Source organism: Amblyomma mixtum, chromosome 3 (genome assembly GCF_055824585.1).
Source record: "Amblyomma mixtum isolate Tamu chromosome 3, ASM5582458v1, whole genome shotgun sequence".
Classification (NCBI taxonomy): domain Eukaryota; kingdom Metazoa; phylum Arthropoda; class Arachnida; order Ixodida; family Ixodidae; genus Amblyomma; species Amblyomma mixtum.
Genome location: NC_143014.1, coordinates 260,494,211 through 260,508,096, shown reverse-complemented (window position 1 = coordinate 260,508,096; position 13,886 = coordinate 260,494,211). Strand labels below are relative to the sequence as shown.

Sequence of the window (13,886 nt, the reverse complement as noted above, 5' to 3'; positions counted from 1 at the left end):
GTGCCACTTTGTTTTTTTGTTTTTTGGGAGGGCAGGCCTCTGTCAGGCGCTACTAGGCGCCTTTAGCTTGCTCTCCCTTGTTTGCAGTCTCTGTACTGGCCAAACAAAACCAATAAATGAAATGAAATGAAATAATCGCTCTCAACCATGCCTCAATATAGCCTAACGCTTATCCCCGTCAACTTCTAGCGCGCACTATATACAGAAATAGAATAGTGTTCCTCAGGGCTAAAATCAGACCCAAAGACCTATATTTTATTCCCTGCTCCATGAATATAGTTCCGTCTACTAACGAACTCCTTCCATGCAATACATAGACGTCCGTTAGCCGCAAGAAAGGACGCCACCCGCAGCAGTGACAAAAAAAAACGCTTTGTTTACTCGATCTGGCTTCGCGCAATTTTGTTCAAGCGGAAAGCAGGGCTGCCGATGTGGTGTTTTTTCCAAATTGATGCACTAGAGGCTACTAGGCTTAGCTAGGCGCTGTCCATAAGTCTTGGCAACGGTCTGTTCTTCAAAGAGTGGTGCACTCCACCGTCGTGTCCGCGTTCTGTGTCACCCACGGGTGGGCAAGAACTTGTTCCAGTTCAATCCGATTCTCCGCTCGCAGCTGCAGCAGCTGCGCAAGAAAGAAGAAAATGTTAGTCGTTGGCATGTTTAAACCTATTTCTCTCTCTCCCTACCTCCCTTACCCTACAACGTTCTACTATCTGTATCCCTGTATGTTTTCTATCAATCTATATCTATGACTATCTATCTTACATTTTTTATACCCACTGTTCCGTCAATGAAAAGCGAAAAAAAAATCCCTCGGCCTAACCGCCCGCTTTTTAGGGCTCGAACTTTGCATAACGGTGGCATTTGGCGGTAAATTTTGTTTTATGTTACATTTTGATGGAGTAATGGGGTTTTGATTCGGTTAAAATTGATATGAAATCATCGTATGTGGCGACGGCGCGCCAAATTCAGGGGGGCACTTTGTCGACCTAAAGGGCGGTGAGTCGGAAGCCTTAAGCGTGGTGTTGCTGCTTGTGTCACTGATGTGTGGTTAAGATGTTAAGCTTCGCCTCTAAGACTGGAACGCGACAGCGTCTTGCAACGCTGCCAGAGTCTGCAGAACGCTATCGCTCGTTCGGCTGTACGCATTGCTCGTCGGTAAACCGGTTTTTGAGGAAAGGAAATGTATCTGTCTAGCATGTCTCTGTAGACACATGAACCTCGCTGTAAAGGAAGGGAGAAAGATGGGAGTAAACGAAGACACCGTATTCACTAGACGCGCCCTTGTTCATTCCAAATCGTCGAGCTGGCATGGAGGCGTGGTTAGCGTGCTTGTCTCGCACTCCGGAGACGCTGGTTCGATTCCCCAACTCGACCAATTTCCTACTCGCTTTTATTTATTTTTCTGGTCTGCCTATAAAGGTTAATTAGGCTATTTGGTTAATTAACTAATTGACTAAGCTCAGTCACACTTACTTGGAGCATCACTATACGATCCCTTTAATTGGTTGCATGGTCACTAGCCAAAGTACAATAGGCCCCGTTTAAAATTCGCGCACTGGGACGTCACGATCATTTTGACCAATTGAAAAGCGTGTCATTTCTGTCGTTAACAACTGCTTACAACGATGAGTCATTAAAGGTTTCCGCCTTAAAACCTTCGAGCTTTCGCCGTAATGATGCCGGTCGCACCATCATGCGCCCTCCAGCCGAACGAGCACTCTACCGTGCAGGGAGGCTGCGGAAAAACTCATGGCGAGAAGCGCAAGGTGCGGGGTGGGATGCATTTGCATGAAACAGCATTTTCTGCACCCAATTTTGATAAATTAGCCAAGAAAGCACTTTCAAACAAACCGCGCAGCTGCATCCACCAATCTTGAGCTTCGCCGCAGCCTAGCACTCGTTCCTCCGACGGGCACAGATGGCGCTACGGGTACGACCGGTGCGAAAGCTTGCCGTTTCGGTCAGCCGTCACCGCAGACGATAGAGATTTTCTATTAATACTGACCGAATTAGCCGAGCACCCCACCTAAACGAAGTGTAAAACAAAACTGACTGCCAAATGGCACTTTTTGTGCGAAACTGAAGCCCGAACAAGCAAGCGGTAAGGCCGAGATAATTTTTGTCGATTTTCTCTCGACAGAACAGTCGGTATATCTCTCTATATTTCCCTATGTCTACCAATATCTGTCACTATCTATCTATACCTATCTACATCTCTCTATGTCTGTCTATAAAGAGATATCTATCCAGCTTTCTCTGTCTTTCAAACAACGAATATCCCTCTAATGCATAAGCGCGGATGAGGCAAAGATAGATTGCGAAATTCGCTCTTTCTGAATAGAGCAAGGTACTAGGCACCAGTCTATCGCACTGCAATAGTCCCAACTTAGCCGAAGAAAGGTGCGACATTAGTACGGAGGGAGCAAACTGGGTGTTTCAAGTTATTCAATACAGATTTTTCTTTGAAAGCCCACAAAAAAATACGACGGTGCGGTCTGTGCCTTTAAATTAGCGCGCAAGGTGGACAATTATTTTCACGACAGAGACCAATAAAAATATTATGTGAAATCTACTAATCGACTGTTTAATGTGCGTGCGTGCGCGCACGCGCGCACGTTTGCTGCTCTGCACGTTCATCCGGGGATTTCGTCCTTCGCCTTTTCGTTCTGACACACACACACACGCACACACACACACACGCACCCACACGCACGCGCGCGCGCACGTACGCACGCAGGCACGCACGCACACACACGCGCGCACACGCACACACACACACGCGCACACACACGCGCGCACGCACGCACGCACACACACGGGCGCGCACACACACGCGCGCGCGCACACACACGCGCGCGCGCACACACACACACACGCGCGCACGCACACACGCACACGCACACACACGCGCGCGCGCACACACACACACACACGCACAAGCACACACACACACGCACAAGCACACACACGCGCGCGCACACACACGCGCACACACACGCGCGCACACACACACGCGCACACGCACACGCACACACACACACATACGCGCACACGCACACACGCACACACGCACACACACGCACACGCGCACACACACGCACACACGCACGCATGTGTGTGTGTGTGTGTTCGTGTGTGTGTGTGTGTGTGTGTGTCAGAAAGAAAAGGCGAAGGACGAAATCCCCGGAAGAACGTGCAGAGCAGCAAACGCTAAATCATGGATGAAGCCAGTCCTCTGACAGATTCCGAGGCCGAAAGACGCGCACGGCGAGCTCAACAGCAACGCGAAAAGAAGAACGCCAACGTAAGTGAACCGATCCAGTGGATGTAGGGAGGCGGCAAACAGAAGCAGTGCGGCCGAGACCATGTAACCTTGCTAAACGGGATGCGCAAACAGATCAAGAGAGCACATGCAGATGTCAAACTTTACAGGCGAGGAACGACTGCAAGAACATTTGGGTTCAACTAGAATTTTCAAGCCAAAGAGCAAAGAGCAGCTAAACAGAGAGAAACTGAGCTAAACAAGGGCATACGTGCTAGCGCACCTAAGTCGCAGGTAACATCACTTTTGTTTTAGGGCGCAACAACGTTTGTGAAACTGGAGACTTTGAACATCGAAGGTGAGGCAAGTTTATAATATTTCTCAATCTGCATCGTGGTTCGAAATATCGAATTCGTTAAATAGGCTTTCGATAGCTCGCTAGGTTGGCTTTGCCGCATTGCACATTTGCGTCCCTGTGCGTGGTATCATCACGGGATTCACGTCAAAATCTTTTACTTCACAAAAGACGTAAACTGCGTCGGTATTTGATTCATCAACGACATTTTACCAGTGTGCAAGGTGAGAAAGCCAACTTGCGGAGTTTTCATATTTTTTTTTTGTGGGGGGCGTTCGCTACCGCGAACCCCAATGCCTTTTCTGAAATTTTAACACCAGCGCTCGCCATCGATTTATATGGCCTTGCACTTGGGAAGTTAGATGGGGCGCCTTTCATTCGATGAGAAGAAAGTTGATTAGATAATTTTATTCAATAGTAGTCCTCGCTGCCCACTTTCGCCTAAATAATCTCCGCCCTACCACGCAATCAACCTATACAGACTGCACTGTAAACGGCCTTTAAAAGTAAACGATACTCAAGAATTTCAAACACCCGGCATACCTATAGTGGGGACACTGCAACAAGCAGTGCATGCATGCTTCGCTGAGAGGCATGCATGCAGCCTGTAGCTACCATCCATGCACCACTTGATGCAACCTATACTGCTCACCTTTCGGATGACATCACGAGCAGGGGCGCCAACATGCTGAGGGAAAGCAATGTTTGCCCTCCTGATTAACGCCCGCGTCTGGTGTTCGGACGGGGTCTCGAACGGTGCGCATCCAACGAGGAGCTCATAAGTGAGGACTCCTAGGCACCAGTGATCAACTTTTTTGTCGTAGGATCCTCCAGCAACAATCTCGGGGGCCAAGTAGTCTAACGTTCCACATATGGTTTTCCTCCTGCAAGCAGCACTGCAAGTTTCGACATGTGAATACATGCCTCACGCACAAAGAGGCAGTCACCCACTGGCTATTGCTAGCCATGTGCCTCAACCTACAACCAGTTAGCTACTGCTTGGACGTGGCTTTGCAGCCTCTTTGCTGCCACTGATCATCGCAAGAAGACTGAAAGCAGCTCAAGCCCTTCCTGGTTTCTCGTTGCCTCCTCAAGAGTCGCGACCCGACAGCAGACGGGGTGACAGCGTGAAATAACTGCACGCAGGCAAACTGTACGAAGAAGGCCTTATGAGAAGTAATTAATCCATGCCGTCACTTCTTTATGAAAAGATTATTCCCCTTTTCCAAACACTTTGTTAGCCAAACTTTCTTTCGTGACCTAAATAACTGGATTTGTAGTCTGATCCCGCAAAGCAGCTGTCTGCACAGCGTTGGTAAAATGTTTGGGAGAAACCTGAAAGGTGGAGTTATTAATCAATTCCACTTCTAGTTATTGATCAATTCGCTCTCCCTCTACCATGTGCTAGCCGTTCCGGTCAGCTCAGTTGGTAGAGTGACTGCTCCGGTGAAGCGGTGATCCCGGGCTCGAACCCCGGACCAGGAAGAATGTTTCTTTAACTACTAAGTTTCTGAAGATGAATAGCTTTCCTTTGTAGCCGTATGGCTGCGCTTAGGTGGATACCAATGAGTAATTTGCTCCCTTATGTCTGCACAGCATGCCACGGGAATATAACCAAAAGAGCACTAGGGCACTGTCAACATACCAGTCGTGTGCCCCTGCACACCACTGATACTGCAGCAAAAGTTCTCCGGCGTACCTACCTCTCGTCAGGAGCCTGCACTGCCCATCCGAAGTCTGCAATTTTGATCTCTCCATTGAATCCGAGAAGAAGGTTCTCCGGCTTGATGTCGCGGTGGATGACACCATGGCCGTGGCAAAACGTGAGCGCCTGACAGAGTTGGTAAATATACTGCAAGAGGGGTGCCTTGTAAGCAACATGAACAGCGAGATTCGCAGCGCGACAGTGAAGCTGTTCTAGCAAAAACTCAAAAGAATGCAAATCATCACCTGAAACACGCAGCCCTATTTGTTTAGAGCAATGGCAAGACGTCACTTCCTGACCGGGCTACTGAAAATTCGACATGACTTTTTAGTGCCTTTCTGTGCTGAAGCTCAGGAACAGTCCAGTCACGAAGCCATATCACCGAAATATGGAGCCACTGCTCATGCCTGACAACGACACGTTGGTAATCTTGGGCTGCTTTCTGTGTTTAATTCTTAATCTCAAAGAGTATTGCTCGTGCAGCATACAAGAAACATTTTGCGGGCCTGAAATCCTCGGTAGCTTGCAAAAAATGGGGTCACTAAATGCCCCTTAAAAATGCGCCAACTAATGACTCTCCCAGGCACCAAGTGTATGCATCATTCCATCGTTCGTTTCAATACATGGAAAGAAGAACTCGCAATCGAATTCTGCCCCGTTTCAGCACAAGATTGAAAGGCACATCTGAGTATACCGCACATAAAGAAAGACAGCTAGCTGCCTTGTTAGCGCCACTAATTCTGCTGCGACACATATCCCTCCCCTGGTCCCGCTTTCTTATGTCCCCACTTTTGCTCTCATTCATTCTGTAGTGTTTGGCTACGGACGGAATGCATTCCCAAGATTTCACTGCCTTCTGAGCCATTTCTTGCAGCAAATGTGCCTCATTCTTGGCCACTCGATCATGCCCTTGTCTCGCATGTCTTGCACTCTGGTCACGATGTTTTGGCCGCTGCTTCAGGTATTTGGCGTAATCTTTGGAAACGTTTGGTGCAGCATGTGTCCTGTTTAAGAACAGATATTGACTATACCAATGCATTCACCGTACCCCGTCAAAAATTCCCCCCGACTTCAAACTGACGCTTTCGTCGCGTCAGCATCACATGTGTAGCACGATCGAACTCTGTGAAAATCCCACTAGATCCCCGTCGAGTTCCAGTTTCCGCGATCCGACTGCATACGCGTTTTGCCTTGCTTTGTGCTTGCATTATTTAATGCAAGCTCTCTTCGGAAACACCTATAGAGCACGTCTGACTTATCGCAGGTTAAAATGTTATCCCCCCTAAAAATCACATATTCGAAGCTAACCACATGTCCATGAATGCACAACGGCTTAGTAAACGGGACATAGAAGTTAAACAACCTCACACACTTCGAAGACAGAAAAGCCGAACATGTAGAATGGCTGTGGGTATATTTGATCGTCAAAAGTTACAAAACGAAGCTCCCCCCATACCTTAAGTCATCCTTGAGGAAAAAAGTAATGCCAATAGCTATATTAGACTATTAAGGGGGCACGCCGCTTCCAAGGCTACCTGGACAGTAAAATCGCAATTCGCGACGTCTCGAGAGCTCTCCCTCTCTGGCTGATATGGTCACTATGGCCCACTGGGCGAAAGGGCTGTAACGTAGCGGTAGCGCAGGCAGACCAGAAGACTTGAAAGGATGTCGTACGCCAAAAAAGGACGAAACAGGAAGGAAACACAGAACAGGAAAGAGGCGCATGTGTTTTATGTGTTTCCTTCCTGCTTCGTCCTTTTTTGGCGTACGACATTCTTTCAAGACGATGTACCAACTAACCCGTCAAAAAGTTCTACTAGACCAGAAGAGTTACAGGCACGCTTGCATAACCCTTTCGTCTCCGGTGTCTCTATCCGTGCACGTAATTCCTCATATTTTGTCAGTGTCGGCTACTGCAGAGACCTGATGTGCCAAGAATCACTGAACTTTTCATCTGCACGCTTTCATGACAAGCCACGTGGTGGCCCCTCGAAGCAGGAATGCGAAATGAAAGCACAAAATCATTTTTAAGATCGAAGTTTCCGTTTTTATGGTAGCTCTGGCGTGGCTCTGGTAAGTATGTTTGTTTTTATTCGCGTGTTTTTTTTTTATTGTAGCAGGGGTGGTAGCAGGAAGGGCTTTGAATGTTACATACATATTAGCTTAAAGTACACAACGGTGCATACATATATGCAAGCTGTATATAGAAGTTTAACAACGTTTGTAGAAGTGCGGTACTACTAAAATAAAGTTCATACGGCGAGAACAATTACAATTACAGAATCAGTTAGAGGATCCAGTTATAGCATCGGTATTCAGGTACTAAGTAACAGTCAAGCCACAAACAAGGCGACCAAAACACCAAAGAAAAAAAATCAACTACAGTCAATGCAGAAATTACAGCGTACCCCTTCCCCTGTCCTTTCTACTATGCCCTCACCCCTTTCCTTTCACTTCTAAACACTGCCTGCTAATCTTTATTTCCGCTGCCCCAGCTCAGGTGCTTCCAGCCGCGATAGCAGATGCTGGGGCAGCAAACATTCTTTTACCTTCCATATGAAATGTAACAATAAAGTCACTACCACTACTACTAGTCATGGCACAAACAAGATGGCCAAAATAGCAATGCAAGAAGATAGTAGGAAAAAAATTACTGAGATGCATCTAGTCGATCGACAATTACAGCACTAAACGTATTTAAGGATGAACTGTTAATACCTGTGTACCGATGGTTCCATTCAAGTGTCGCTGGTGCACAAAATGAGTAATTGAAAATGTCGATATGAAATGGAAATTCGTTTCATGTGTCTATTCATACCTCTTTGAGCACGTCGATACGTATTTTGTTATGGAAAGTTTTAATTGATAGCGTGTTAACTTGCATTGCAAGGTCTGGTCTGTTTTCCAGGGTTAGGAGTTCAGCACGTTTGAGTAATACTGTTTTCGAGTCTGTAGTGGAACGTTTATTATATATATACACACTATAGTACTTTTCGCGGCACCCCTTTACGTTTCTAATGAGCTTGCTATTAAACTGTTTTGGCGTACTCTAGAATCGGTCCGATAAGTGTTTATATGCTGGTAAATTTGTTTCAGATGGTGCTAGTTTAAAGGGTCCCTGAAACGGTGTCCATGTAGGCAAAGAGAAGTCAAAGTATTCATAGACACTGAACGATCCATCATCCTACCGCAAAAATTTTTGATCTAGCTTGTGTGGAACCAGAGATAATGGCTATTAAAAATAACCACCAGCCTTTTCCCTCTCAACTCGTACACTGGAGCGAACGATAAAAAAATAAAGATTACAGGCCGGGACCATGCTCCGCCCACAAATACGTCATCGACGAGATCGGTTTGTTTACTTCCGGTTGACGCGCTCTTTCGCTCGCTCGCTCGCTTTCCCGCTGTCTGCTGTGTTCACCTGTGTCTCGCAACCGTCGCTGCGGCTTCTCTCGTACTATGGACCCCGAGCTGAAGGAACGACGGGAAGCGGGAGCCAATACGAGCGCTGAGAGCGGCAGCGTCATGATGCCGTACAGCGCGCTGCTCAGGGCGCTCGGGGCCGAGCCACGCCGGACCGGCCTGCCAGCCTTGATGCCGGCCGCCGGCGACTGAAAAACGCGCTAGTATTGTTTGCTCTCGTCCATAGCAAGCCCTTGGATAGATGCATGTCAAAAATGAATAATTTCTGACGATCGTGAACCAATACCGAGTTGCTGGTAAAAGTGATGACTGCGATACAAGCAAATGTCATCCAACAGCCGCTTTGGTGCTGCTGCTACTTGGTGCGGTTCGCCTACCGTCTGCTAGCTTCGTTGCTGAAGGCATCGTGGAAATCGAACATATCTTTTATTATGGGATGAGTTCGCAGTAAAGCGATGTGAATAGTAGGCCTTTTATTATAGCGCAGGCAACTTCCGAAGCGCCGTCAGCTGTGGTTTCGATGCGAAACCAGATAGGCCTAGCGACGACTAGGGCAGCCTGGGGCCAGCGCGCAGTTCGTCGCGCGGCGTTGCCGCAGGCGGTGTCGTTGCCGAAAGATCGACTTTTGCACAGACATATTTTCGTTGCTCGAATCTAGGAAGCATCCTCGCTGTATCATGGCTGTTTTGCATTTTCTTGTGCGAACGTGATGTACGCCGAGCATGCTGGCCGGCCGGCCAGCCTGGATCCCGTCTGCCGGCGACATAAAAACGAGCTAAAGTGTGTTCTTGACGCAAATAATAAACCCTGGGATAAGAAATGTGAAAAATGTGTCATTTTTGAAGATCGCTGACCAATACTGAGCTGCTGGTCAAGGTAACGACTGTAATACGAGCAAATTTCTTGCCACAACCGTCTCGCAGCTACCGCTGGCCCGACGTGGGGTCCGGCTCGCCTGGCGCCCGCTCGCTGCTCAAGGAGTCGCGGAAAGTGACCATACTATTATTTTATTGTGAGATGATGCTGTTGACTGCAAAGCGATGTGTAGAGTAAGCCTTTTGTTATAGCTCAGGCGACTTCCGAAGCGCCGGCCGCTGCAGCTTCGATGCCAAAGAGGCAATAGGCCTAGCGACGACCACGGCAGCCAGGCAGCAGCAGAGGTCGTCGCCCGGAAAGCCCGCGAGCGGTGCCGTTGCCGAAAGCTCGCAACATAAGCAGGCATGCTTTGTCGCTGCTCGAGAAGTATTTCTGATAACAAGGCGATCTTGTCTTGTGATATTTGTACACCATCCCAAGCAGCGCTCAGGCATTGCTGCACGGCGGAGCTTGGGTAGAGCGGCGCAGCGATGCTCACCGCTCCGAGTCTCCCTGCTTGTAGTGGGGCGGCAGTTCGCAAGCGACGATCGGTGCGGCGCGTCGGCCAAGTTTTTAAGGACTCGCCGTTCAGAAATCGGGCGCTGAATCCTGACGACGACGACAGCTCGCTCACTTCCATCTTTCGGCAGACAGTGCCGAAGGGCAACATCTTGCCGAACCCTGGCTTTGCAACCAACGACACAGCACGGCCGGTCCATTTTTATTGCGCATGCGACGGAGGTCGCGACAGAAATCAGTAGTGCGGCGACTCCAAATTGCACCTCGTTTCGGTTCGACGGCGGCGCCGGCGGAGTGACACAAGCGGCACGAGAACGAAAACATTGTAAACCGGAAGTGCAGTACTAATTTCTGACACCCAACACACAATAACTGCGTAAACATGCATATAAACGACAACTCTGCTTGCTGAAATGCGAAATGTTTCCGAAAAGAGTAAGAGTGTGAAGTATCTAGAGCTTCTAGTTTGTTAAATGCGTGATTTCACGTTGGCACCGCGAACCAATCATAGCCCAGCACTTGTGACGTAAAGAGTACAAACTGACGTAATGAGTACGGATTCGGGCGGAAGTTCACCGCCGCTGGTCGCCGCAAGGCTCGGGAAAGGTAGTTTTTGAAAATTTATTACGAATTATCTACTCGCCTTTGATGTACTGTACGCGGCACGAACGTTCAGTGGCCTACGCTCTACATAATGCAAGTATTTTTTTGCCAACCTCAGACACCCCTTTCAGGGACCCTTTAAGCTGTCTGTTAATATTGAATAGCTGTTATAGGGCGGCCGTTGAGATATACTTAACATGATAATATCCTCTGAAATCAGATTTTAGTGACACACCAAGGTACTTTGCTGATAGCCAGACGCAAGAGGAACGTTGTTAAGGGCTAATTGAAGACTGATGCATGTTTTTTCCTTGTTATAGATAAAGGAACCAATATATTTAATTTAAATAAATTCGTCTCTCATTCCTGGTATCGCAGAAACATTGCTATTATGGCGTTATTTAATTTTCTGTTGTCATCAGTGCAGTTAATTTCCTCAAGAATAACGCACACATCTGCCATATTCTTTGAAGCACAAGCTGGTAGGTTCTTTATAAACTTTAAGAACAATTTTTGAACTAAAACATTTCATTGAGGCACTCTTGATGTAAAGTTAGATGTAGCGGATTTCTCATTAATTTCAGTAAATTGCGTGCGATAACTAAATTAGTGCTTAACCCAATCCAGGATAGAGCCAGTTCCCGAAGTTCGTTTTGCCAGAAGTTTGGTGTGTGATACGAGGTCAAATGCTTTCGAGAAATTAAAAATATAGGTCTACTTTTTTTCTGGTCATCAATGTTTTTGGATATATCATGCGTTATTTCAATTAGTTCAGTAACAGTAGAAAGGCCGTTTCGAAAGCCGTGGTGACAAGTGGTTAAATTTTTACTGAAGCGAGAGCTCCACTACGGGACATCGGCCTTCAATCGCGGTCCGTGTAAATTTGATCTTCAGCTAAGTTAGAGGTTAGACCATGGAAAAGAAATAAATTGAATCAATATCCCTGACTTGGAGTCGACTCCGCGGCTGCACGAACAGACCTCGTTTAAGGGCCGCTCAGCGAGATCGCCGCAGCCAACACGCCTCGTGTTGAACTGCACCACACTCTCGCGCTGTGCATTGGAGAGCGCCGCCTTCACCAACATCCATCCGCTACGTGCGGCGGCACTGCCAGCTCACCGTAGTCTTCTACGTAGCACAAATCAGTGCTTTCGCTCCCATTCGAATGCACTAAGCATTCTCTGTAGTTTGTTTTTTTTTTACTTCGTGTTAGGCGTTTATGTCTTTTAAAACAATATGCTCAAATAACTTTTATATTACGCTGGTTAGTGGTACTGGTCTGAGGTTGGAAGGATTAACTTTATTTCTTAATTTTGTATGGCTGTTTTCCATTACCTGAGAAGTGTGCAAGTCGATAACGATTTGTTAAAAAGTAGTGCAGGAATTTAGCTACCCACTCCGCATATCGATGAAGGAATATGTTCGGGATGCAATCTGGTCCTCGTCCTTTCTTAGTGTCTATGTTTAGTGAAAGGTGCAAACTCCCGTTTCCGTTGTAGTTAATGGTGCCATTTTCACACTTATTCCGGGCAGTTTTTCGTTACCTGATGTGAAAACGGAGCAGAAGTAGTTATTAAGCGTAGTCGCTGTATTTCTATATCCTCATGAGTTGCTTTTCTTCCATATCATTTTTTAGAGTTTAAATAAATCGAGAGTTTTTGAACAGCATACTTTAAAAACTAGGAATTTATTTTGTAAACTAGAATTGTTTGCCCTTATTAAATTTTCAAATCATTAACGGCAGAAATCAGTTTTTCAACTGGTTCGGTTGGTTTATTGGGGTTTAACGTCCCAAAGTGACTCAGGCTATGATGGACTTCTTTAACGTGCACTGACATCGCACAGTGTACCGGCCTCTAGAATTTCGCCTCCATCGAAATTCTGCCGCCGCGTCCGGGATCGAACCCACGTCTTGCGGGACAGCAGCCGAGCGCCGTAACCACTGAGCCACCGCGGCGGGACTGTTTTTGAACTCTTGGTTGTGACTGATGATTTTTTTTTAGTCGTCGAATTTTTCTTTGTGCGAGGATTACGATTCGAGTTATCCAGGCGTTATGTTTGCTTCCTCAGTCCTTAAGGATAGATATGTAGTTAGTGATTCGATATGACAACTGTTTTAAATCTATGCCATGAAGTTTCTATGTCTGTGTTTGCATCATCTGTCAGCTGATGAAGTGATGACACTTGGAGAGACAGTGTATCAATGATGCTTGCATTGTGAGCTCTGCTGTACTCATTATACATTACTGTTGATAGTGAAGAGGGTAGAGAATCATGATATGGCACAGCTCACAATACTAGCGCTCTGGCAGGCCACCACTTACTTCCATTTAGCTTCATCAAGTCCAGCTTCCTTGGACAAAAATTTTGGATATTGGAATATTCCGAGGTACGTTAAGGAAAAATTGAAGGTAATGGTCCATTCTTCCCATGCATAGCAAAATCTTTCTTTTATTGTTTTTCCATCACTCGCATCCAATAGTTAAGCCTGTTACAGAAACATACGCAGCAATTGTGGACAAAAGCCTTTTTGAGTGGGAAAGAGTTTATAGAAGAAATTTTTCATACTGGAAAATTTCACTAACAATAAATATATCCGCAGACCTTCTGTTGGCAAGCTTGCTCAAAAACGTTCCCTAGTGGTTTTCTATGGTAGGTTTAAGTGCTCGGTACGAGCGATGGAAAAAGCAATGAAGGAAAGAAAGACTTTGCAGTGCATCGCAAAAACGGACCATTACCTTCAAATTTCCATAACAGTACTATACAATACTTTAATATAAAAAATTCCTGTACAAAAATGCTGACCATGGCGAATAGCGGACGTTTGTGACGATAAAAACAGTAATAGCAATAAAATGCAGGCCTGCCGAGGGGGGGATCTGCTGATACATTGACTGTTATAGTGAAATCTTGCAACTTGTGAATAAATTGCGTTCATGGACTCTTTCCCGTTGAAAAATGTGTTTGCCCAGAATTGCTGGGTATGGGCTGGAGAAATGATTACTAAGAAATTCTAGATCTGAAATGTTAGAGCCAGATCATTGTTCACAAGTCTCACTTGTATTTGGGTTAGAGAGCATAGCGTCAAAAATACTGCGTATGATGATCGATGATGCAGTGTGTGCCAGTTGATATCAGGTAGACTGAAGTCGCCCTGTAATATT

At 46.6% G+C, this 13,886-nt stretch overlaps 1 protein-coding gene across 1 annotated transcript in view; it reads right to left on the bottom strand.

Moving 5' to 3' along the window:
• Positions 1-465: 465 nt before the first annotated feature.
• Positions 466-13,886, bottom strand: part of LOC149354568 (aurora kinase C-like) — a 56,294-nt gene continuing 42,873 nt past the window's right edge. Inside the window, exons 5-7 of the mRNA XM_089577523.1 lie at positions 5,321-5,469; positions 4,270-4,501; positions 466-619 (exon numbers count right to left, since the gene is read on the bottom strand). Coding sequence (XP_089433649.1) covers positions 515-619; positions 4,270-4,501; positions 5,321-5,469 — 486 coding nt within the window. The 3' untranslated portion in view covers positions 466-514. The remainder of the gene's footprint in view (positions 620-4,269; positions 4,502-5,320; positions 5,470-13,886) is intronic.